Consider the following 24,774-nt stretch of genomic DNA (forward strand, 5'->3'; position numbering starts at 1 on the left):
AAAATCCATGCTTGGCCAAACTCTTTCTGATCTCCACATCTGTCAGATGCTTCATTTTTTTCATACTTATTAAAAGTATGTTTATCCAAGTGAGTAATCAGCATCGAATGGAGCTACCTCTGAATTATCTCCCTGTTTAAGGCAAAGGCTTCCTAAGAAGGAATACCATGGGCCTGATTCTCCAGGTCTGTGACTCACTCTCCACGGCTTGTGTTCTTAATGAAGTTTACTGCTTGCCTTTTCAGCAGGAATAGCTGAGATTTCCTCCTAGAATAACATCTAAATGTATGAAATAGCTCACAGGGCCACAAATGTAGACGCATCTAATTTAGGCATCCCTCAAAGGGCCATTTATTCTCACTCACGTTGCCATGTTATTATTGCTACTAAAAGTTGCTGTTTCTTTATTTTTATCTCTTCTAATTATTTTAATTACCTGTTATAATAGTCCCACATACCAGAAATGTGCTTTAAAAGCTCAAGAATGGTAGACAGGATGCCAGGTATATACCAGAAATATTTGTCAAATCTAGGACCCAAGTGGGCAGAGCATACCAGGCTCCCCAAAGGCCCACAAAGATGGGAGTGGAGTCAACCCAACAATGAGAAAAGCAATAAAAGATGAACATCCATAAGTACACCCAATCTTCTAAACAGCTATCCAGTTCTACGTCCACAGAAAAAGATCTACATGCCTAATTCCTAACAGTATCCTTTCCTCAGGATATCCTCCTTGCCCTGCAACAAGTTAGGGAATCATCACCTGTGGTTGGCGTGAATATCACTTCCTCTCTTCCATCAGTTCAAGAAAAAGCACTGTCTACTTTCTGACACAGGTAAGAGAAAATCCTTGTTTGTTTTTCAGAAGTCAAACCCCTGATTTATTGAATGATGGCTTCACTGATCTTTTTTCAAGTGTAAGAACTAAACAAGTAGCTGTACCATTTATTTTGCTAATGTTTTCATGACATCGAATCTAATAATCTAATTCCATATTTTGACATAAAATAAAAACGCAATGAGAAAATAATTATGAAATAAAATGATACTAATTATACTGCACAAAATAATGTAGATCAAAGATATAATTATTCTACACCCAAACACGATCAGGGCAATTATCACTGTATTGATCTTATTTTATTATTATTTGTTATTACTTATTTTCCATCTTTTCCTGTGAATATTACCCAGGAGAGGCAGATTGTATGCAGGTGCGCTGTATATTAAACTTTTGCCCACAGTGATCACCTTTTTTGGTGTTTCTGCAGAAAAATGTAATATGCTGAATATTTCCTGCAGTCTTTCCCATAAATCTCCTTTGATAAGATAACACTTAGCCTAACTTTTCAATTGTCCCTTCCATAAACAACTTGTGTGTTGGTCATCCAAGAACTAGAAAAGCCAGAAAAAGAGTATCTAGCTGAAGGTGTGCTCAAATAGATTACTTTTAATCATCTGATTTTTTTAAAAAAATGGAATTTCAGAAATAACAACCCACCCACAGAAAGTGAAATGTTGATTAGAACCTTTGACAAAACTATCAAATATATATGTGCCTGTTCTTTATTAAGACCTAGGATTCACTGAGAATTCCGCCCTGTGAATATGGAGGTGTGGGCCTCTGACGTTTTGCCAGTCCAAAGCTGATTTGAAAGTGAAATTTGTATTTTCACAAGACTTTGCCAAGTCACCTTTCTGTCTCCTCTATCTTAACCTCACCTGCAGACCTGCCTGATCATGCCTAAAGCAAGGCCTGTCCAGGATGTGTATTCTCTGAAAGGCTTCAGGAATTGGATACTGATCAACTGAATGCGGCTTCCCCCACATTTGATATTTGACCGGTTATCGCTTAAGGAAGTTGAGTTCTGTTTGTCGATGTCGCGTTCCCCAGACTAGTCTGACTAGTTTCCTATGACAGAGGGCTCTGGGAGGAAGGAGTTTGGTAGGAGAGGCGGGATCATAGCGTCCTCTTTACGGGAAGAAAAGAGGAGGCCCAGATTTGAGCTCAAGTCGAATCCACCGGTACAGCATCTAGAGTAAAAACAGCATGCTAACCCCAAGCATAGTCGGTTATAAGGCGGCTTTATAAGGAACCGAGGTAGCACCGAATGAAAAGAAAGCGAAGGAAGACACGAGCCAAGGAAAGCTTTGTGGGTCTCAGACCCAGATGGGTTTACACTAAAGGGGGATCAGGGGAAATATCTGTTTTCAGCCCGAGTTACCCGGGAACTTTTTCCTGGAGAGAAGCTCCCGGAGCAATTTACAGCATTCCAGCGTGGGGCCGTCGTGCCAGACGCTCTGAATAAACCTTTAGAAACCGAAGCTGCCGGGAAGGACCAGGAGTGAGGAGGGGAGGTAGCGCCTCCGAGACCTGGGCGCTCGGATAGGAAAGCGAACCCCAAGCTGGGCGCACGTTCCTGATCCCGGTCGAACCCCTCGTGCTGGGTTCCGCCTGCTCGCCTCCCCCACTCCGTCCCACCCACCGACCCCTCCCAGCGAAGGCGCGAGGAGGCAATCCCGGACTCCGGCGGTGTCACCCGCGCCCGGACCCTATGCGAACCCTCGTAGACTCTCGAGGCAAGAGGAGGCCGACTGAGTTTGCGCAGAACTTCGGGGGACTCCAAAGAAATGCCAACCCCCCTAGAGGCGTTTTCGGGAAGACCGAGAGGCAGTGAGCCAGCGTTGCGGGGTGAGAAACACGGGAGTAAATGGGGGTTTGCGTTGATCCCGAGGGCCTCGCGGCCGACAGGGGGCGCCCTGTCACTGCGGACGCCGGTGACGAACGCTCCCCGGAGTTGGCGGATCCTGGCCATGGAGGGGAGGGGAACTTGCAAGGTCCGCTTTTTAGGAAAGTAGCACCCCTTCCTTACGCAGACCTCTTCTCCCTGCTCCTCTCACTCCTTTTGCTCAAGGAAATTTCTAGAACCATATTTCGACCGGGAGCTAAAAGAGAAAAGGGAGTGGATACTAATACATATATATATATATATATATATATATATATATATATATATATATATATATGGTCTGTGCATGTGTGTGTGTATATATATATATTTCATTTTCAGTTCCACACACAGAGAAAACTGTTTGTCGTTTCTTGGGATGTCTCTCTCTGCTTGGAGTCTCTTTTCTACTGAATGTGAGAAGCACCTCTGGGGAGAAGAAACAATTTAAGGGTGTGAGTGTGTGTGTGTGTGTGAGTGTGTGTGTGTGTGTGTTGTGTGTGCTTTTCTGCCCTCGGCCGGCGCAGAAAGTTTTGAAAACCAGGCAGCTCTGCCAGTGTTCACCTTCTTTTCCAAGTCCTGGGAACTCTGTAACAGATGCTGGTGCTCTGGTCACTCTGGCTTTCCCTTTGCACTGCCCCTCCCAGAAGCCCTCGGCGGGACACTCGGCTTCAGGGTGAAGCAGACCTTGGCTTTGGGGGGTCCTGCCCTGAAACTCTCTCAGCGCTTCATTAACGCCCTCAGTATAAGTGAGTCCAACCGTCCTCAGCACTCAGCGCCAAGGACGCTGCCCCCGGCTGCAGGGTTGGTTCGAAGTGATGCAGGGCCCGAGGGACCTGGGCCAGAGGGCAGGGCCGGGAGCGCCCTGAGTCTGCTGCTCCTCCCTGCTGGCCTTCCAGCCCGACTCTCACCCGGACCTCCCCTTCCCAGTGTTCATCCCCCTGTCTGCCTGCCACCTCGCTTGTTTTTTGCCAACATTACCCACAACTTTGGAGAGGTGGGCCAGGTGCCCACGGTTTCCTAGTTTTCCTCTGTCTCTGAGGTGGAGAGCGCAGGGCCGGATCCTCAGGCCCCGACGGGTGTTTAGAACCGAGGAAGGGCATCCAGTCCGAACACCTGTAATACCACACTGCCCCCCAGATCTGGGCCCACTGGGCTCTTAGGGCTGGCTCAGGGCAGATGACAATTGGAACTCAGAAGCTGGAGCAAAAATTAAAAGGAAGTCTATGGTTGCTAGGGTTTCTAATGCTTATAAAACAGCCTCCTCGGGAAAGCAGAGGACGGAGACCCTCCTGAGGTGACTAACTGTGTCTGGTATTGATTCCTGTCTTCCTTTCTCTCCTCCCGCCTCACCCCCACCTCCTGCCCTGTTTGTTTTAGTTACGAAATTCTGTGGGCACCTCGGTTGTGACTGAAAAGTAACCTTGAAACACAGCGTCCTGAATGTCAGAGACAAATTACAGCCTCCCAACCGTCGGCTGCAGCTAGCGGGGCCGCGCGCGCCCCGCGCCCGCCGCCCGGACCGCGTTCCTCCCGCCGGCCGCCCCGCCCCCCGTCGGCCGCCGGAGGAGGCCAGAGCCGCGGCCGGAGCCGGAGCCGGCGCCCCGCGCCTTCCGGGCCGCTCCGGGTCCTAACTGTAACTGGGAGGGGCCTTCCAGGAGCCGCGCGGGCGAGGTGAAGGTGTGTACACAGTTTTCCTAAATACGACAGCGCTTTGCAAATTGGCTCTGTCGCCGTCTTGCTGTTTTGACAGGGAATGAGCCCTGAGAGCGGAGAAACCGGGAGAAATAAGCGCGGTTTTTATAAGGCTCCGCGGAGAGAAACGGGGCGCCGAGGCCGGACGCGCCCTCGGACAGGAGCGCCGGGCGCCGGGCGCCATGGGACGGGGCGGGGGGCAGAGCGCGGGGCGGCCCCCGGGACGGCTTCCCCCCGGGACGGCTCCCCCCGGGGCCGCGCTCCGGGCGCCCGGGCTGGACGTGGAGAGAGGGGGCGGCCCGGGGAGGCCTCGAGCCCGCCGCCCGGCTCGCGGGCGCCGGGGGCAGGTGCGGGGCCGGCCGCGCTCCCTCTCACCTAGGTGTGAGCTGATTATTCAAATGCGCCGCCCGGGGTCTGGGGATTGGAGGCCCGCGCCGCGCGCCGCGCTATATCACCAGGCGCCCACGTCACTGCGGCACTTGGCGGCTCCGCGGGCCGCGCCGCCGCCTCTCCCCACCCCCGCCCGCCCCGCGCCGCGCGCAGCCCGCCGCCCGCGCTCCGCACTGCCAGCCTCGGCCTCCGCCCGCAGCCCGCGAGCTCGACGGCGGCGGGGACGGGCGGCGGGCGCTGCCGGCGCCGCGGCTCCGGTCCGGGCCACCTCCGGCCCTCGGCCCCCGCCTTCCCCGACTTGCCTCTCCCGCCCCCTTCCAGCCGCCGCCTCCGGCCGCCCCGGGAGAGGGAGTGGAGCCGCGAGGGAGGGAGGGGACAGCGCCCGGCAGACTTTTTTTTTTTTTTTTTTTTCAGGGGGTGGGGGTGGGGGGTGATTGCTGGTCGTTTGTTGTGGCTGTTAAATTTTAAACTGCGATGCACTCGGCTTCCAGTATGCTGGGAGCGGTGAAGATGGAAGGGCACGAGCCGGCCGACTGGAGCAGCTACTACGCCGAGCCGGAGGTAGGCTCTCTGCTTTCCGGGGGGACGTGGGGTGGCGGCGCCAGCTCCTTCCCCAGCCCCGGGACCGCTCTCCCTGCCGGCATCCCTCCTCCACCCCAGCAGCTCTGGGCGGCCGCCTTTTCCACCCTCCTTTCCCTCAAATGGGTCTCTTTTTTATACGACACACTGTTAGCCTTGAGATAATATTAACTTTGTGATCAAATATTGACTTGCGGCGCCTCCAAATCCTCTTCGTGGCCGAGCCACGCACTATCCTAACAGAGTTATGTTTGGCAGCGCGCGGCTGGGGAGGGGTGGGAGGCCGGCGGCGAGGGGGTGGGGAGCCGGAGAGGAGACGGTGGGCAGGGGCTGGGGGCTGAAGTGCAGGCGGAGAGTCCAAGACGAACGGACAAAGAGAAAGTTTGTGGCTGCGAAACCGCAGCTGCGTGTATTTCAGTGCGCGGTTCCCCCCCTGTCCCTCCAGTCACTGCCTCCTCCCGGCCCCGGATTCCGCACAGGCAGCGGGTTTCGGTTCCCCTGGGGCCAGGAAAGTGGTTCCGGGAGGGAAACTGAACAGAGAGGACACTGTGACAGTCTCCTCTGGAGGCCACCTGGTCGCCCCGTACAGGGTCCCACAGGTTGCTCGTTGAGGTCGAAGTGGCGTCAGAGGCGGCAGCACCGACTTGGTCCGCTGGCCGGAGCGTTGCGGAGACTCCGGGAGGGCAGACGCGTTGGAGGTGTCCGCACCGGGTCGCCCCGGAGCCTCTGTTTAGAATCCTGAGCCAGTGGGAGGGGGGGTTAGCGACTAGTCACACGCGCAGCCCCGAACCTCGCCGGCCGCCTCCCCAAGGCCGGTCGTGGCTGTTTCTGAGTGAAGCGGGCTCGGTGTGCCGGTGGGGGGGGGGGGGTTGGAGGGCAGAGCGAGGAAGGACCCCCCCCAGAGGCCTCCCCGGAGGCGGCGGCCGCAGCTGTCCCGGCGGCTGCGAGGTCAGGGCGCGCTCAGGTGGTAACGCCGTGCGCCCCCGTGTCTGCGTTTTGTCCGCAGGGCTACTCCTCCGTGAGCAACATGAACGCGGGCCTGGGGATGAACGGCATGAACACCTACATGAGCATGTCGGCGGCCGCCATGGGCAGCGGGTCCAGCAACATGAGCGCCGGGTCCATGAACATGTCGTCGTACGTGGGGGCGGGCATGAGCCCCTCCCTGGCCGGCATGTCCCCCGGGGCGGGAGCCATGGCGAGCATGGGCGGCGCGGCCGGCGCGGCCGGCGTGGCGAGCATGGGGCCGCACCTGAGCCCCAGCCTGAGCCCGCTCGGCGGGCAGGCGGCCGGCGCCATGGGCGGCCTGGCCCCCTACGCGAACATGAACTCCATGAGCCCCATGTACGGGCAGGCGGGCCTGAGCCGCGCGCGCGACCCCAAGACCTACCGGCGCAGCTACACGCACGCCAAGCCGCCCTACTCGTACATCTCGCTCATCACCATGGCCATCCAGCAGAGCCCCAACAAGATGCTGACGCTGAGCGAGATCTACCAGTGGATCATGGACCTCTTCCCCTTCTACCGGCAGAACCAGCAGCGCTGGCAGAACTCCATCCGCCACTCGCTCTCCTTCAACGACTGCTTCCTCAAGGTGCCCCGCTCCCCCGACAAGCCCGGCAAGGGCTCCTTCTGGACCCTGCACCCGGACTCGGGCAACATGTTCGAGAACGGCTGCTACCTGCGCCGCCAGAAGCGCTTCAAGTGCGAGAAGCAGCTGGCCCTGAAGGAGGCCGCGGGCCCCGCGGGCGGCGGGAAGAAGGCAGCCGCGGGGGGTCAGGCCCCGCAGGGGCCGCTCGGGGAGGCCTCCGGGCCGGGCTCCGAGGCGCCGGCGGGCACCGAGTCGCCCCACTCGAGCGCCTCCCCGTGCCAGGAGCACAAGCGCGGAGGCCTGGGCGAGCTGAAGGGGACCCCGGCCGCGGCGCTGAGCCCCCCGGAGCCGGAGCCCTCGCCCGGGCAGCAGCCGCAGGCCGCGGCCCACCTGCTGGCCCCTCCCCACCACCCGGGGCTGCCGCCCGAGGCCCACCTCAAGCCCGAGCACCACTACGCCTTCAACCACCCCTTCTCCATCAACAACCTCATGTCCTCCGAGCAGCAGCACCACCACAACCACCACCACCACCAGCCTCACAAAATAGACCTCAAGGCCTACGAACAGGTGATGCACTACCCGGGCTACGGGTCCCCCATGCCGGGGAGCCTGGCCATGGGCCCGGTCACGAACAAAGCGGGCCTGGACACCTCGCCGCTGGCCGCGGACACCTCCTACTACCAGGGCGTGTACTCCCGGCCCATCATGAACTCCTCCTAAGACAGCTGCGGCCCAGCTACCCGGGACAAGGAGGAGGAGAGGAAGCGGGGTGGAGACTTTGAAGTAGGGGTGTTGGAGACGTGGAAGGGAGAAGAAATCCAAGACTCGCCCACCCTCAGGACTGCAGTCTGCCCTCCCCCTCTGCGGCTCTTCCCTCCCAAGCAGATGGGCCACACTTACCTGTACCGTTCTGTATGAGGAAGGACAGGGGGGAAAAAGATAAACAGTCAAAAAAGACAAAAAAAAAAAAAAAAAAACCCAAAACTCCCCGGTTTCCACTACTGTGTAGATGCCTGCTTCTTGAAGCATCTGCGAGTTCTGATTTTGGTTGTTGTACTCCATTACTGTTGTTGCAGGGAAGTCTTACTTTATTAGAAAACAAACAAATGAAAAAAAAAACAACAAAAAAATCCCCCACAAACTTTTGTGACTCAGTGTAAAACAATGTAGTTTTAACAAAGAACCAGAGAGTTGTGCTGTTGTTTTAAAAGAGGGGGATAACGATGGAAGGGTCTATTGTAAATGACCAAGAAAAAAAATGCATTCCCGCTCTTGACACAGTGAAATCCAGGTCTTGGGTCTGATTAATTTATGGTTCCTGCGTGCTTTATTTATGGCTTATAAATGTGTGTTCTGATTGCAAGGATCAGAGTTTCACAAATCTATATTAAAGTGTTATTGCCGGTTTTATTTCTTGAATTGTCAAGATTTTTTTTTCCTTTTTCTTACTTTAAAAAAGAAACAGGTCTGAAAATTATTTTAAAGTGGAGGGAGGAGACCCCAGCTAGCTGCAGGTTTTTATTTGGGGGTATGTGTTATTTTACCAACATTTCATTAACACTTTCATACATCTTTAATTTGAATGGGTTTTACAGAAAATACACATGTACCCATTGACCAGATCTTCAATTATTTCACTGTACTTGTTACATTGCATATCTGTCCCTCTAGCTACACACCATGGTCAATTTGTCTTATATCTTAAGGGCATTTCAAAATACATTTCAGACATCAGTACACTTCTCCCTAAACACTTCAATAAACACATCATTCAGTAGAACTCAATACTGTTTATGGTTAACTTTTAGATTTTGAGTTTATCTTTACACACAATGAAACAGAGATTCCAGGTTGACCATTCCAGGGATTTGAAGCAAGGTTATCTTTCAAGCTGGGAGCAAACCACATACCTTGATTTTCCAGCTGGGCCATGTAAAGGTTCAATGTTGTTGACATCTTGGGCCTTAAGGTTGGCTTCTCTGGGAAGAAGCTTGGATTTTATGTTTTGCTGTATTTCCCATTCTAGCCTTCCTCCCACACACACACACACACCTTCAAGTAAGTGAGCCCAGACTGCATTTGCAATTTCCTGATGCTGCACTTTGACCTTTCATCGCTGCCTCTCTGTGGTTTCCCTTCACCCTCCCGTGAAATTGGAACGATGTCTGCACTCCAGGTCCCTATCCCAGCTTTCTCCTTCACTTAGGTGTCCTGCATCACCTTGGCAGACCTGGCTGAAATCTGGGAATAGTGTGGCATCTGGAGAAACAGATGATTTTCTCCTGGAGTTGGTTGTACGGGGATTGCTTAGGGTGATGTTCCACGTCTCTTTTGAAAAGTAAGGAGTATTTGGGGTGAAGCAGAGACAAGAGGGTGTCTTTCGGGGCTTGCCAAGTGAAGGTGGCCAGTGGAGAGACCCCAGAGTCTACTGGGTCTTTCTCCCCATCTCTCCCCGCGCCAGCGCCCCTGTGCAGCGTCCAGTTAGCCGGATTGGCAGACCAGGATGGAGGGGTTGCGATGATGAGGGGTGTTTTGTGAGCCTTAAAAAAGAAATCAAACATATAAAGAAATACCCACAATAAATTATTTCCATCGTGCTGTCTCTCCCCACAGACGCCTTAAGTCGGTTGCCAATCACAGTGGAATCCCCGGAGGCGGACCGGGCCTGGGTGAACGAAGGGGGCCTGACTTTGGCTCTGCCCAGCGCGTCTGCGGGCCCGCGGGCTGGCGGGAGAGGCCAGGAGCAGTGTCGGCGCGGCTCCCTCAGACGTAGGGCCCTCCAGGCCCGGCGAGTGTGCTGTGGGGAAGGCCGCTCCGCAGGCCTCCGAGACCGGCACGTTCTGCCTCAGCTTTGGGAAGCCCAGGCTCCAGTTCCGGGGACTAATCTTTGAGCTTCCTGGCCTTCCAAACCTGGAGTGTCCCAGCTTCGCCCCAGCCCCGGAAACCGCCTCTCTGCGCGCCCTCTGCCACCTTCAGGGGTCTCTGCCCTCGCAAACACCACCTTCCCACGCGCTCGAAGGGGGTTGCCCTCGCTCCGGCCACCCTCTCCCGCCTCTAAATCCTTGTTTTTAACACGCCACATTGTCCCGAGCAACACAAGGCAGAGAAATCGGGGCGGTGGGGGCGGGTGTGGTATCCGGAGGCCGAGTCCAGCTCTCTGGGCCGTCTCTCCCCCTGGCCAGGACACACACGTCGTGAGCCCGGCCTGAAATGTGTTTCATTATCACATAAAAGGCTCCCGTGGCGAAGGAGCGAAGAGGCAGGGCTGGGGGCCGAGTGGGGCACAATGGAGGCTGAAAGCGCTGCCCTAACCTGCTCTGTTTCGTATCGCGCGCCCATTGTGCGAGGGTCGTTTTAAACTACTTAGCGGCCCCCCTCCGCCGATCCCGCCGATAAGATAGAGTTCTGTCCGAATACATATGAAGGATGTCGGGCAGCGGGTGCTTCGGGGTTTCTGCGCCTCTTCTCTTGCACACCCCACCCTCCGACCGTCGCCTCCCGCCCCCAGCCCCAAGCTGACGAGCTCACGGATCCCACTCTGCCTGCCTACCCCAGCTCGAGTATTGTTAAGTCGAGTATTGTTAAGGTGCAGCATTTCTTTTTTACTCTCTCTCTCTCTCTCTCTCTCTCTCTCTCTCTCTCTCACACACACACACACACACACACACTTTAAATTCCTTTTTACCCCCGCCTAACGCGCGCCGGTTTAAGCAACCGTGATCTGTGAATAAACAAAGTCAGTAAACAACCGAAAAAAACATTCTAGATCCGAATTCCAGGAGGGTAAACTTTCCGTGCCACGTCAGACTTCAGTAAATTTGCACAGATATTATATTGCCTCCCCCTCCTTTATTATTCTTTTTTTTTTTCTCCAGGATCCCATTGTACTTAACTGAATTTTATAACGCTGATCGATATCTTGGTAAAATATTCATTTTTAAACTAGCGGGCAGTGAAATCTTTGCTTTGTGTGCTAAAGTCAACAGTCGCTGGGTTTGAGCTCAAATAAATGCGGGGATGCCTGGGCTGGGAGCAGTCGGCCGCCACCCTCCGCGCGCTGGACGCTCCGCCGCCCGCTGGCCCGAACTCCGCAGGTAGGGAGCGCGCCCGTCGGGGGCCGCGCCCGGGGCCCTTCCCAGCGTCCGCCCCCCACAGCCGCTGCCCGCAGCTCGCCTCCCCTCTCCTCCCCCAGGTAGTACTTATCCCTTCCGAGAGCTCCGACCCCTGGGAGGGGAGGCAGGATTGGCGGGGGTGGGGTAATGAGAAACTAAATCCGTGAGGACGGAGGGGTTTGTGAGGTGGCCCTTTTTGTGGGGGATTTCCGAGAACGCACGGCCTGGGAGGATGAGGAATGGACGAGTTACAAACTCGGACTAAATCTGAGCTCCGAGCAGAGTTTGATGGAGCCCCAAGCTATGGGAACGCAGAACTAGTCCCTGCAGCCCCTCGGGGCTGGAGACCCAAGCACCGCGTGTTTCCCAAAGACAGTGGGAAGGTGAGGCGGGGTCACACGCTCGGCCTCAGAGTCAGCGGTGGGGGTCAGCGGGAAAGGTCGTGCTGGTAGTGGGGTGCTTGCAGAGACAGAGGCTTGAGAGGGGCGACGCCCTTCCCTGGCGTGCACGCGTTCGAGACCAGCCTCTGCGTCCCCCCCCCCAACCCTCGGGCGTAGGCGGTGGTCCGGGTGGACACCAGGCGGAGTCAGGGGAGAGGCAGCGCCACTCCGAAAAGCTAGTGTGCTTTCGTTCTGGCGCCAAGAAGCGGCTGGTAACCTTTAGGTTCGGGCGCGCCAGGCTGCAGGAGCTTCCGAGAGCCGCCGGGGCCACGGGCTGGGGCCAGCAGGACAAGGCAGAAACTAGCCGCGGAGCTTTTTATCGCTTCCCTCTGCCGGGGCGCGGCTCGACGGGAGCGCGCTTCGGCGCCCGGGGACGCGAGCTGGGAGGATCGAACAGAACCGAACGCGTCTTTCTAGGAGGACGCGCACTCGGGAAACTAGCGGTTCCGATTTCTCCAGTTGAGACGACAGGGCCCTCAGTTTTCCAGGGTACGGAAAAGTTGTTTTTCCGTTGGGGTCTACCAGGTGCTCCCCTGAAATCTGCATCCCCCCCGGGTGTTTGCTTTAAACGGCCTTGAAAGAGGCCCAGCCAGCTCTGTTACCCTGGATATTTCTCCGGGCAGTGAGTAGCTATAGATACCCAGCCCGCCCCAACTGCCCGCCACCCCAACTGGAAAGCTCTTTCCATCATGCCAGATACCCAGATCCCAAACCCAAACGGGCAGAAATCGGTCTCAGTCATGAACAGGATCAGTTACGTGGGCACCTCCATGTGTGGGCACCTTGGGTCTCCTCCCCTCCTGCGCCGGCGCCCCAGGGCGCGCGCCTTTGTCCGCCGCCCCAGAGGCGGGCTGAGCTGCTAGTCCGCGTCTGCCGCCCTCCAAATCCGGGCCCGGCTCGCGTGGCTGGTTATCTTCCCTGAACAAGATGGAACGTCTGCAGGACACACGGCCAGGCTAATGGTTTTTAAATAATTAATGCCTCCCCATTCCGCTGGTAATGCGCGGCCTCGAATCCGTCAATTACTTGTCATTAGACGTGTGTCGCCCCACGGCCTTCCCTCGGTCCTTTGATGGCGCCAGGTCACCTAGCCCAGCCCACTCCACGGCCGAATGAAAGGTGTCCGGCCTTTGAGAGCCGAGTGGGAAGTGGCCACAGCCCTTGATTCGGTGCAAGTTTTGAAAGAAAGACCCTCACTGAAAAGATGTAATCTTCCAAATGGCCAATTTAGACGCTTGATCTTTATCACCAGCCAACTGCCTTCTCCCGGCTTTATGAAGAGCAGCCGGTGCTCGGTGCTTCCGGGGCTTTTCAGTGTGTGGGTAGGGAGAGGATAAGCGACATAAAGCTTAATAGGGCAGGGACAAGGGTGTTTGCCCAAGAAGGCACCTGAAGGTACTTCAGGGTAGCTGGTTTGATCAGGGGCAGGACATTTGTCTTATCAGAAGTGGGGCGGGGGGGGGGGTTCCACCGGGAGGGAGGGTCGCCTAGACAATTTCTTCTGGAATGTGTAGGTCAGAACTGTTAGGGAAAGCAGTAGGGTGTTTTCTGGATGCGAATGCTCAGCCTGCAGGAGATGGAAAAGGAACCTTCTCTGAGTCCCCACCCATACTTGGACCAGGCATTGCAGAATATTCCATGCCCTCTATTGTCCATAGACTGGTAGGCATCAAGCCTTGCAACACAGTAGAGGCATCACTCACACACACACACACACACACACACACACACACACACACAATTTAGAGCCACCAGTCCCAATCTGCTGTCCCCTGCTGTAGCAGAAGAGCTGGATTTTAGACCTTAAACGTTTTTGTAGAGGACACGAGCCCTTCCCAAAGCACCATAACCAACCAGGCCAGCCAAAGATTGAAGTGAAATTTACAAAACAAAAGCACAAGAAATAACTTTCCCAAAGCTTGCAGCTTCATTTAATTCCATTACCGTTCCTTCCTTCTCTCATCAAAAGTTCTTTTTTTTTTACAGTAAATAAATATCTGAGGTTCTCAGCACCTTATATGCTCCCCTTTGAGCCAAAACTGTGTGCGGGATCTACAACTGTCCTTGACTAGGAGGATGTCTCCTCCCAGTTTTATAGCAGTTTTCAGATCACAGTTTCCTATAGCGTCCACCCCCAGCAACTGGCCTTCCTCTGGGAAGAAGAGACAAGAAGATTTAGGAGATGGAGAAAAAGATGGTAGGCATGGGAGAAACTGTTTTAAAAACAAGTGGAGAGAGACTGACTGGAACCTGCCTGTGTGCCGGCAGGCCCTGCAGCCTGGGTTGCTCTTTAGGCTTTTGGCTTCACACTCACATCCTTCCTAGAGCATGTCACAATGATTGGGATTAAAAAAAAAAAATCCTTTTTGATGAGATGCGCCAGATATGGGCAGGATGTTACAGGCATCTCCAGAGATCAGCAAACAAAAATTTCATGGAATAGATGCAGGTCCTCAGTGACACTGCGGCGGGATCCCAGCTCCTGCTCCCTTTGACAAAGCTCCCAGGGAGCGCTTTACCTCTGAGCCTTCAGGGGTTGCCACGGAAGCCTAAATCCTGAGGCATCTTCCCCATTCCGTTCACAGCCTTCCTGCCCACTCTCTTATCCTTTTTCTCCTTTCTTCTTTAAAACAATCATGTGCGTACCCCACCCCCACCCCCTCCTGCCATTGTATTTGTTGATGACCTAACACGCTCACACCAAAAGCCACACACAGAAAACCAACAATGTGGGATGGGAGGAGAGACCAATTATGATTGAGGCTAACAAGCCAGGAACACCCAAGTTGAAGCTGGCTGTCTCCTGGGAAACTGATGGAGGCTTATTTTACAAGCTGTCATTCCACCCTGGTCCCTATTGCCAGACTGGAGGTGATTCCTATTCTCCCCTCCCCCTCAGCCCCTGTATCCTTGGGCTTATCCTCTGTAGACGCAGCTGCCACCAAAGCACCTCTTTTGCACAGGTAGAGAGATCAGGGCTGTATTACAAGCACATCTTCATGACAGTATGCTTAATTTTTACCTTAGTGCCTGTTTGTCAGAGCTTGAGCTCACTGCCAAGAAGACAAGGATTGTTCAGATGCCACTGTCACACATGCCCTCCCTCCCTGCCAGGTTCCCTTTAAAAGACATTGACTTTTCCCTTTACACTATTCTCTCTTTTTCTCTTTCTCTCTTTTGCAGATGGAGTGTTTTACTATTAGATAATACAACTAATAGCTGGGAATACTGAAAGCCTCACAAATAAAGTTGCAGTCATTCATTCATGCTAAACTAGAGGTCTCATGTTCTCATTAGAACAAAAGCCTAGGGTTTACACTGTCCTGAAGCTAATTGGAGGCAGCAATAATCCCTGCAATGTCAGGACACCATGGCAGCAAAGCCATATATATATATAAAACTTAAAATATCAAATTAACTGAGAGGGATTAATGACATACTTGTGTGAGAAACATACTGGCACTATGCACATTATAATTTTTGAATGAGAGTTGTTTGTTGTGTTTTGGTTTTACTTGATTAAGCAGTTTCACTTCTCCTTGATAAAGTGATCGAGGACTAGACTTTTTCATAGGAAAATCAGCTTTTCATTTGTTTCATTCATTTGAAAAGGACAAAACAGAGGTTTCAATAACAAAGCTGGGATGTTTTTAGACCAGGATTGTTCATGACCTGAGCAAATCAAAATAGGATTGAATACATGTCAATTTTGACTTGCTATTTCATTAGAAATATGATCTCCCTTATTTATCTTTTTTTCAAAGCAGACAGAACTGTGTAATGGATTTTGTTGGAAAGTTTTTGCTCATGTAAAGAAAATCATACAGATCCTAATTTGAGGACATAAATGTTAAAAGCTCATTACTTGACAGTACAAACACCATTTTAGGAAGTGTTTGGAGGAGAGGGCTTGAGAGGAGCTAAGGTATAAAGCAGGTGGCTGGAGAACTAAGAAGGGAAGATAATGATTATATAACATTTTCTGTGACGGGACAGGGTAAAGTGTCAGCCAGGGCAGGACATGGGTCAAAAAGAGCTCTCTGTACATAGGAAGAGGCACCTTTTGCGAAGAAGTCAGGAAATCAACATGTGAATACTCTATACTTAAACTTGCCATACATTCCAAAATCCAATCTAAAAAAATTTTAAAAAGAGAGACCAAGTCTACTATATAGTCTTCATTTAGTCTGCAATTCTGAACTATGTTAATCTGTTGTTCACACACTGAAAGAAGTTCCAATTTAAATGGCTCGCTGGTTGAGAAAATTCACCTTCTACCCAGAAAAGTGAATATATTTCTTGGTAAAACCTTGCCCTTTATTCTATCATTGTAGGTTTCTTGCCTCTTGCTCTCACTCTTCTTTCCTCACCAGAACTGTTTTTTAATCCAACAACCACAGAGTGGAGTTCTCTGAATACCATGCAAGGTATCTGATGAACGTGACCTCATTTTAGCTTCCTCATCGCCACAGGTGGATGGCAGATTCCGGGGGGGGGGGGGCCTAGGACAGAGAGAAAGGAGGGAAACTGCTCCAATCTTAAAGCTCGGTGTCGAACTCAAGTTTTTCATCTCCTTGTTCTTTCCATTTATCTTGGCTTCATATGACCTGCGCACAGGACTCTGATTCAAGTTCAGTAGGAAGCCTGCCCTCACTGGAAACCCCAGGTTTCGAAGTGAGCTACTTCTGGTAGTAGAGTGAAGCCTGAAATGTTAGAAAAGGCTGGAAAGAAAGAAGAGCTTGAGCCTGACCTGTGGTGGCGCAGGATAAAGCGTTGACCTGGAATGCTGAGGTTGTCGGTTCAAAACCCTGGGCTTGCCTGGACAAGGCACATATGGGAGTTGAAGCTTCCTGCTCCTCCCCCCTTCTCTCTCTCTCTCTCTCCTCTAAAATGAATAAATAAATAAATAAATAAAAATTAAAAAAAAAAGAAAGAAAGAAGAGCTTGAGAAGACTGAGGCTTGGGCATTCTTCTTCCAAGGATGGCAGAAATCTCACCCACTAACCTACAGGGCAATAGGGCGGGTTACGACTGGAATCAGGCTGAATTCTCCTTTTCTCTTCTGCAGCACTACAGTTAAAATTCTCCTGTGACTATAGTCCCCCAAAGCCAGCCAGAGGTTCAGTCAGGACAGGGCCAGCCACTCTTGTCCATTGAAGGTTTTGGGGCCAGCTGGTGAGTGTGGAAAGAGGAGACAGTTCTTGCATTGTGATTAGAAAGAGAAAATGCCAGAGAAGAGAAAAATGTCAGGGGCAGAAACAATGGCCTGACCCATGGGCTTAAAACAATACACAGAGCCAAATGATTTCTTGAGAGGCAGCCTGTCAGCCTTATTCCTTACTGGGGATTCTGAAGCAGGGCCAGGAATGTCCTGAGTCTCTTGCCTCTGACCTCCCCCTGACCCACACCTGGTGGCCTGACAGCACAGGTGACAGCATAGCTGCAATCCATGTGCGCACACACCGCCCACAGCTGGGCTTTGGTGTGTTCTTGTGCCTAATCCAGCCTCCTCCCCTACAGCAGCCTCCCTCCCACATTATACAAATGCAGATCTGTATAAGCACCTGCCTCAGAGGTTTGCCCGGGAATAGTAGGCCGGTCTGGACTGACTGCCTGACTCCATCATAGTGGGAGCATGTGCCCCAGCACTCAGTAGGCCTACAGGCTAGGAGAATAGTGCCACTCACCCCGTGTTTCCTGCTGAGCTGCACATGGGTGTGCAAGCCAAAGATGGCTGACACCTGCTTGAGCCAGGTCCTGGTGACACGGGGCTGATTGAATGCTGACCGTCCTGACAACAGGGTCTCAGGCTAGACATGGAGGGCTCCTTTTCCCTCAATGTTACGGAATATAAGTTCCCCAGACTGTCTTGTTTTAGTGGTGTTTTTCTTCAGACTTAACATCTTCCATTTGGGGATTTCAGGGGAGGCTATGGACAACCGGATAGATTCTAAAGCCAGTTTCACACATAGTGATGTCTAGGACATGAGGCTGGACTCTTGGAAGTGGATGGGCTTCTAGATTAAACCAGATTTCCCATTCCAAACTGGATAATGGAGGGGTTAGGTTAAGGTAGAGAGAATAAATTGAGAATGTCAGTTACTCAAACTCATATCAGGTGTAGAATCCTCTAAAGATTTCAAGAAAAGGGGAATGAAATTTTAGGATTATTCATGGGGTAAATGTCTGTGGGAGGACAGGTATCCAATCTATATTTTGTCCATTCTCCATCTTAGTTACCATTTCCCTCTCACCAGCACAGTTTGCCAATTAAAGGCCAATCTCTCTTGATTTCTTTGCTTTAAAAGGACATTTTGATTCACCCAGGTAGGCAGTTAAATCCCCTGCCCACCTCTCCTTCCCCAAAGCTCACATACAAGTTGCCTCCCTATCTCTTTTCAGCACTGAGCAGCAGAAAGGAGTTGATCTCGGGTGCTAACCTGCAGTTATCAGAATGCCAGACTCATTTAGGGAGCTCAGCTCTGAAACCTGAGGCGATCATTTCATTGATTGCAGAAAGCGCTGTTTAGATTTCACCCTTGCTCAGTAAACAACTAAAAGTAACTGCGGAATTTCTTCCTTGCATTCAAGGGAATCTCTCTCTCTCTCTCTCTCTCTCTCTCTCTCTCTCTCACACACACACACACACACACACACACACACACACCCTCCTTTCCTTCTTCAGTTCCTTCTTCAGGCTAAGAAATACCCAGATTGTGATCTTTTTATAGCAGTCTAAGCCCTCAGCTGACCTCCCATCCCCAGCAGCTGATTCTTTTAGGAGGTTTTAAACCTTCCTCTGAGGACTCAGGTCTCTCCCAAAGAATATAGGCTCACAAATTTCTAAATCTACAGGGAACACTGAGAAGGTGTTGACCCTGTAGGCCCCCTACCCTGTTACCTCCAGAAGTCCCCACCTGGCTAAAATACTTCCTAGGGACTTCTCGGTTGCGCTCCTCCCTCGACTCCCCCCCCCCCCCCCCCACGCAGAGGTCATCATTCTCGGTCAGTCTTTGATAAGCCTGTTGCAGTTCCCACCCAGCTGACTAATGTTGGGGATGGAGCGTATTTGTGTATATATATTCCCGGTCTGCAATGCATGAGCGCTGTTTCTGCACCTGGCCCTCTGGTCCTGGATACAGATCTCTTTGAGGGTAAAGCAAATTAAACTGGTGGGCTTACGCTGATGATCAAACTCTTAAAATTTTCAGCAAGATCCCCACTTTACTCCTCAATTATGAACAGGAAAAGAGAAATATGTTTCCTGTAGTCCACAATTTGCCATTCTCTGAATAGACCATTCATTTAAATCGGGTCCCTTCATTTAGCTCTATCTCTAGGAATAAGTTCGCTCTGAAGGGGCCCTCTGGAATGTGCACACGCTGCCACCTATTTGCAAAATAAATAGAAAGACATAATTGCCAGTCATCACAACAATGTAAAAGATCAGTACAAATCCTATATAATGATAATTTTAAATTCAATAATTCTTAGGGGGGAAAGAAGAGTTGATAAATGATAAAGAACAGTTTTCCTGAAGACATTTAACACAATCAACCTGCAACGAGTATATTTTTAAAAATTAGGGAACTAATTTTTTCAAAGTTGGTACTATTTCAAATGGAATATATTTTTTGTTTGCTTAAATGCCTTTCACATGATAAAAAAAATATTTTTGAAATTAGGTCACTCAACTTAAAATACAATTTTCTGAAATATACCAGTCTTGATTTCAAGCAAAGAGCTTTTCACAAGTCTCATAAATTTAATTTCAGAATCTGTTCTTTTCAAGATGCCAAAACTCTAATATCTTTTAAATTTTAAAATTGCTGTATTGTCCATCAGCCTATCCAATTGAACAAAATCCTAAAATATTTTTAAAACACTGATTTCTTAAGATTTAAAATGTAAAATACCTCTCACAGTATTGTGTTCCACAGAAAGGAACATTAAGCAAATAAATATTTTTAAAGGACAGTCCCTCAAATCAGATTGCTGTTTTATACATTATATTAGGTACCATGGACAAACCAATAAAGTATTGTCATTTCATTGTCCTTACCTTTCTTTCTATCACCATTTTGTGAAGTCTAACATGCATTGGGGGTTTTGATATATTGATTATGGGCCATCTACTTCCATATTTGATGAGGCTCAAATATGTCTTTGCAGTATGTATAATCTATGCTGTGTCCTGAGAAATCGAAAGAATGACAAATGGCCGTCTAGGCAAGTACAGCCTTTGGTGTAGCTGTTCCCGTGCAGTCCAAAGTATCCTCTTTGGGCTGTACTGACTGCTATCTAAATATCAGCTTTGGTATGGCTGAAGCTAATTACCCAATTTGACTTAATATTTTCCGTTTGATAAAATAGCTCAATGGCGCTAAACCTCTCTTTACAAAGACTATTTCCTTGTATTTCTCAATGTTTGTCTTTTTAGCTATGAAATTTACCTGAAAAAAAACATTTTTTTGCGGGAAGCGAATACATTAATCATTTTTTTTAGTTGATTGCAACATTTAGTGAAGTCTATAAAATGTTTCCGGGTAAAAATAGAAAAGATACTACGTAGAATAAGAATTTGTTCTCTTTAGCTCCTCTCTTTGTGCGGGTCTTCCGACACCTGGGATGTTTAGATATTTTGTAATAGTTTACCACCTCTCGAGCCCAGGCAAGGCCGCGCTAAGTTCTGAAATACATACAGTTCAGGAGAAACATGCAGATACGTGGGGCATAACCTCCCACCGCACACGGAGACGAGCGACATTCGGTTGGGTGCAAGGGGCGAAAACCACGACCTAAGTGTTTACATGTGTATTCAGCCATGAAATTGAATATTATCAAAGTTGAAAAAATGCAAATCAAATTAAAACCAAGGAATATTGTCTTTGGAATTACAGAGGCCCGGAACCCCCAACTGTTTGCTTAAATTGAAGCATTTAGAAAATGAAAAACCTCTAAATTGCCCCTTTCTGTTCCCACACCTCTAGGTATGAAATTGGTTCCTTAATTCTACTAGAAATGTATTAAGACTCAGGCATCAATCACGTTGATATATATATATATATATATATATATATATATATATATTCCCTTTTCTTAAAAGTTAAAACATCTCCCTATACCTAAGTGTTACTAAAGTCAGGCCCGGTTCCGAAACCGAAGGGACCCGCTTTCCTCACTGGGAAACGAGCTCCAAGCCTCTAGCTGCGAGTGGCGGCGGGCACTCTGCGCAGCCGGGTCGAAGCGCGCACGCGGGCGCGCGCTGCGGAGGGTGGCGGTGAGTCAGTTCCGGCCGCCGCCGCCGCCGTCCCCCGGCACGCGCAGCCGCCCGCTCGGCGCCAGCTCTGCGGAGCAGCGGGCCGAGCCCCGGAGCCTCCTCGCGCGCCCCGGAGCCTCCTCGCGCGTCCTGGAGGCTTCCCGCGTTGGCGATGTGCGAAACACGAACATGAGGGAAAGAAACAGAGTGTTCTAAAAAAGCAATATGCAGACCAGCGGTTATCTTTTCTTTTCCCCAGTTCTAAAGCGCAGGGAACCAACCCACCCGAGGGACCCAGTCCCACCCCCAGTCACCTGGACGCTGCAAACTCAATTCCCTTCTCCTCCCTCTCGCCCCGTTCCCCTCCAGCCTCGGAGAAAACTGGAGCACCCTGGGTGCTTCTGCAGGTGCCGTGGGAAATGTGATGTGGTCTGCACGGCCCCGCAGCGTCCTCAGGAGGAGCGCGTGGACACGCGCTCTGCGGGGACCGGCTCTGCGGTCAAGGGTGGGAACGGGTCCCAAGCAGCCACGCCCACCAGCCTGAACTAGAACAGTTGTGGACGCTGGGGAGTCCAGCCAGGACTAGGGGGTGCTGGCGTGGCCTTGGAATAACTTCCGTCTCATTCTCCGACTTCTGAAGATTTTCTTTAAGCCCCCCCAGCCTCTCTTCCTCCCGTTCTAACACCCATCTCCCCCACCTAAGCTCAAGAGCCTGGTGTCAGGCCCACGATCGCCAGAGGCGGTCGGGCTCTTCTCTCCTGGAGAGGGAACACAATTGGTGGCCTTCACATCACTGCGTTCTCTCTCCTGACCCCCTCCTCAGTCGTACATTTGCAGGGAAGCCCCTGTTCCAAAACCCAGTAACTCCGGTCCAGCCAGCTCCGATCAAAACCCGGTGGGGAGTGGTGGAAGCCTATTTTTATTTGAAGCCTATACTTCCTTTACAGGAACCCCTGGATGAGACTCATACTCCCCAGAGTTTTTAATATGCTTGTCAACAGTGGCCGCGTTTTGGAGATTGGAACCCTATTTCCAAGGAGAGCTATGGGGGACATGTTTATATTTGTTATTTTCAAAACTAGGCGGAGGAAACAGTAGCCGATTAAAATGAAATATTATTATTTGCCTCGCACATTGTCAGTGATTTGTCCCTGGGGATCCACAATTTTCCCAAGCCTGTTAACGGGTGACAATGAATGAGTGCCTCGAGTAATTTAATTTTCCTGTCACACTAAATAGAGCTACATTGTAAACCTTAGATCTACTCTTACTGATAGGATCGCCTTGTTTTTTCATTTGCACCATAAAGACCCCCAAAAGGGACACTGTATTGTGACCTCTACTCTTGAATTATTCAAGAACTTAATGACATTTTCCATTTAAAAAAGGGAACTAATTGCCATTGATGTAAAGCATGTGACCTTCTTTGGGTGCCCAGTATGAGAATGTAACCATCTGTATTTGATGCAGACATCGGACAAAAATTGGAGAAAGATGTAAACACAAAATGAGTTCAAAATGGTCACTGGAAAAAAGTATATTATTTAGTTCCACCTGAAGCCATGCTGTATATTCCCACAAAGCTCTTGTACCTGACCTAAAACCGGTAGGAAATCTCACACCAACTCAGGCCTGTTTTCTGGACATGACATGACTTGCTATTGAAGACAGGAACATTAAAATTTTTGAAATCTAGTATCCTTCCATTAATGTGAAATTACTCTGTGCAATGTCAAGCAAAATATCTACTAATGTGCTCCCCTTCCCTCTCTCTTTTTTTCTTTTTGTCTTTTCTTGACTTAATTATTTCTTACTCAATAGGAAAAAAAAACACCTCACACTGTAAAGAAATTGCACCTCAGTACTTGCTATTTGAATCAGTCTTAAGTTTTCAGGAATGCTGGCATTGAAATTCTTTGTAACAGAATTCTCACTCTTCAAATTATTTGAAAATAGATGCTTATCTTTTCTCAAAATAAAAAGAATGCCAGTGTATTTTTTCATACTGTCCTTCCCCTCTTTCCCTAGCTCCTGGAGGATACCAAAAGAGAGAAGAAAAAAAAATGAGTTTCTGGTGATGTTCTTTGGTTTCATAAATTCACAGATTGAAGTACAAAGATACTTTTCCTGGTTTATCTGACAGCCAACATTAACCATTGTAAAAGCGTGAGTGAATAGGGAAGTTAAGCACTTTTTCTGTGCTGAGCTGCAAATACTTCTTTGGAACTTTTAAGTGATGTTTGTGACAAGGAGTCATCATTTCTGCAGTTCCCTTTAAAATGACACTCTCAATAAACATACCCTGTTTTCTTTGAGAACTATCCTCTTTGTGAATTCACATCTCTATCTTGTAGAATTTCTGGGAAAGAATATAAAGTACATTTGAACACCTAACTTGATTCTAATGAATCCTACATCATAGCAACATATTTGACCCAACTGCTGCAGTTGTAGCTGGAGTCATGCGCAAACGATGCCTGCTGAGCCAGCTGTGGAAGTGTAGTAGGGAGACTGTCATAAAACCGTTACTACCTACACTGTGTAGTAAAGTAACTGTTTTTATATTTCTTTAAAAGAAGCCAGTGTCCCTCCTTGATATTATGTACAGTCTTTGTGTACAGTAACATGGCAAAAGAAATTGAACAAACATATGTAGTTTTTATTAAATAATGACATACTTAAAATATAATTAAAATGTTTTCAAATTGAGTCAGGTTGGGACATATCTGGAATGAGTGGTGATCCACCTTCATGAGTGTTTCTTGTAATAAATCACCATTTTATGTGTCAAATGTTAACATAGTTTTAGAGATTTTTCATTTAGTTCTCCACATTTAAAACTGTTTTAAATAATTATAAGACAAGGAAGAAATTATAAGTCTCTCATAGCATGTCTATACTCTCTAGCATTTTATAGTTTATAAAAATTTTTTTCCACAGTGACAGTATGCATTCAAAATGAAAATTTTATTTACCTTTCAAATTGTCACTAAGAATTAGGTACAATTATTTTTCTTTTCATCTTAAACAACTCTCTTGATCTAGGACCACTTGGAGGAGATTTTAAATACTGTGGAAAGTTTGTGGCATGTTTCAGGCACAGCAGAACCCTCTCCTGGCCCGATTTCTACATCTTACCCTCTTCTGAGTGGATTTCTGTGTTGACAATTCAGAGAGCCAAGAGGAGGGACTTGATCCTCACTGAGCTCAAGTGAATGGTTCTGGGGGAGAGTGTGTGAGATTCTGATTTAGGGCCATGCACTTATCCAGTTCCCCTTTTCACCTTCCCTCCAGAAACAATAGCAACAACAATAAACAAATAAAACCATTTTGATGAGCTTCCCCAATTGGCCTTAATAAAAAGTAAACTTCATACCTCTACCACAGAGGACAGGGGTGACATTTCAGTTCTTCATCTCTGAAATGGGTTCCTCATTTCTCCATTAAGCCTGGTGTGAGTGGACATGCTGGGGTTTTGCAGCTGAGTCCCTTATATTGGTGAAGATCAAGAGTGCTCTTCAAAGCACTCTTCGAATAAAGAAGTGTACCTTCGTTATTTTCAAAGATGCTGTGCACGCGCTAGAAGGCAAGAGAGAGGCAATTATTGAGGGGAAAGATGAGTTAGCTTACGATATCTTGGCAGATAAGTATGATCAGGCCTGCTTGCACTATCCGTGGACAGTTCCCGTCTCCCAGGTACTAGCAGATGCCCCACAACGGCGGCACGCCAGCAGCCCGAGAGTCTTGCTCTCAGTCCAGACAAGGGGACCAATAGGTGCGTATGTGCACCCTGATTCCTGGATTTGTTTACACCCCTCATCTCTTCTTTAAGTATTCTTACCGCTGAGATATATATTTTTTTCAAATATCAGAGCTATTACTTGGACTTCTGCCTGTCCATTTTTCTCCCCTTGACATTATTCCTAAAAATACCTGCAAAATTTCCATTTTTTCTGTTGAATAAATATTTATTTTATAA

General features: G+C 49.7%; 1 protein-coding gene and 1 long non-coding RNA gene across 6 annotated transcripts in view; both read left to right on the top strand.

Moving 5' to 3' along the window:
- The first annotated feature begins 2,550 nt into the window (after window positions 1-2,550).
- FOXA2 (forkhead box A2) lies at window positions 2,551-8,394 on the top strand. Of its 2 annotated transcripts, XM_066236949.1 has the most exons (4): window positions 2,551-2,692; window positions 4,110-4,409; window positions 5,306-5,375; window positions 6,400-8,394. In XM_066236949.1, the coding sequence occupies exons 3-4, from the start codon at window positions 5,307-5,309 to the stop codon at window positions 7,702-7,704; spliced, it is 1,374 nt and encodes a 457-aa protein (XP_066093046.1). In that variant the 5' UTR covers window positions 2,551-2,692; window positions 4,110-4,409; window position 5,306; the 3' UTR covers window positions 7,705-8,394. The 2 variants fall into 2 exon arrangements, with proteins under 2 accessions (XP_066093046.1, XP_066093045.1); XM_066236948.1 differs by lacking the exons at window positions 2,551-2,692; window positions 4,110-4,409 and having other exon boundaries at window positions 4,478-5,375.
- Window positions 8,395-11,005: 2,611 nt separating this feature from the next.
- The window catches only part of LOC136309162 (uncharacterized), a 69,631-nt gene continuing 55,862 nt past the window's right edge, over window positions 11,006-24,774 (top strand). For 3 of the 4 annotated variants that reach the window (XR_010726243.1, XR_010726245.1, XR_010726246.1), the window contains exon 1: window positions 11,027-11,078. This is a non-coding gene — a long non-coding RNA (uncharacterized lncRNA). Of the gene's footprint in view, window positions 11,079-24,774 lie in introns of all 4 variants that reach the window. The other variant, XR_010726244.1, reaches the window with a different exon arrangement.

This window comes from Saccopteryx bilineata, chromosome 6, assembly GCF_036850765.1.
Source record: "Saccopteryx bilineata isolate mSacBil1 chromosome 6, mSacBil1_pri_phased_curated, whole genome shotgun sequence".
Lineage (NCBI taxonomy): Eukaryota > Metazoa > Chordata > Mammalia > Chiroptera > Emballonuridae > Saccopteryx > Saccopteryx bilineata.

What these genes read in the sequence shown, in the direction of transcription:
- FOXA2 (XM_066236948.1), top strand. Translation starts at nt 5,289, where the DNA reads ATGCACTCGGCTTCCAGTATGCTGGGAGCGGTGAAGATGGAAGGGCAC. An exon ending in GCTACTACGCCGAGCCGGAG is followed by an intron (nt 5,376 to 6,399) that starts GTAGGCTCTCTG and finishes TTTTGTCCGCAG; the next exon opens with GGCTACTCCTCCGTGAGCAA.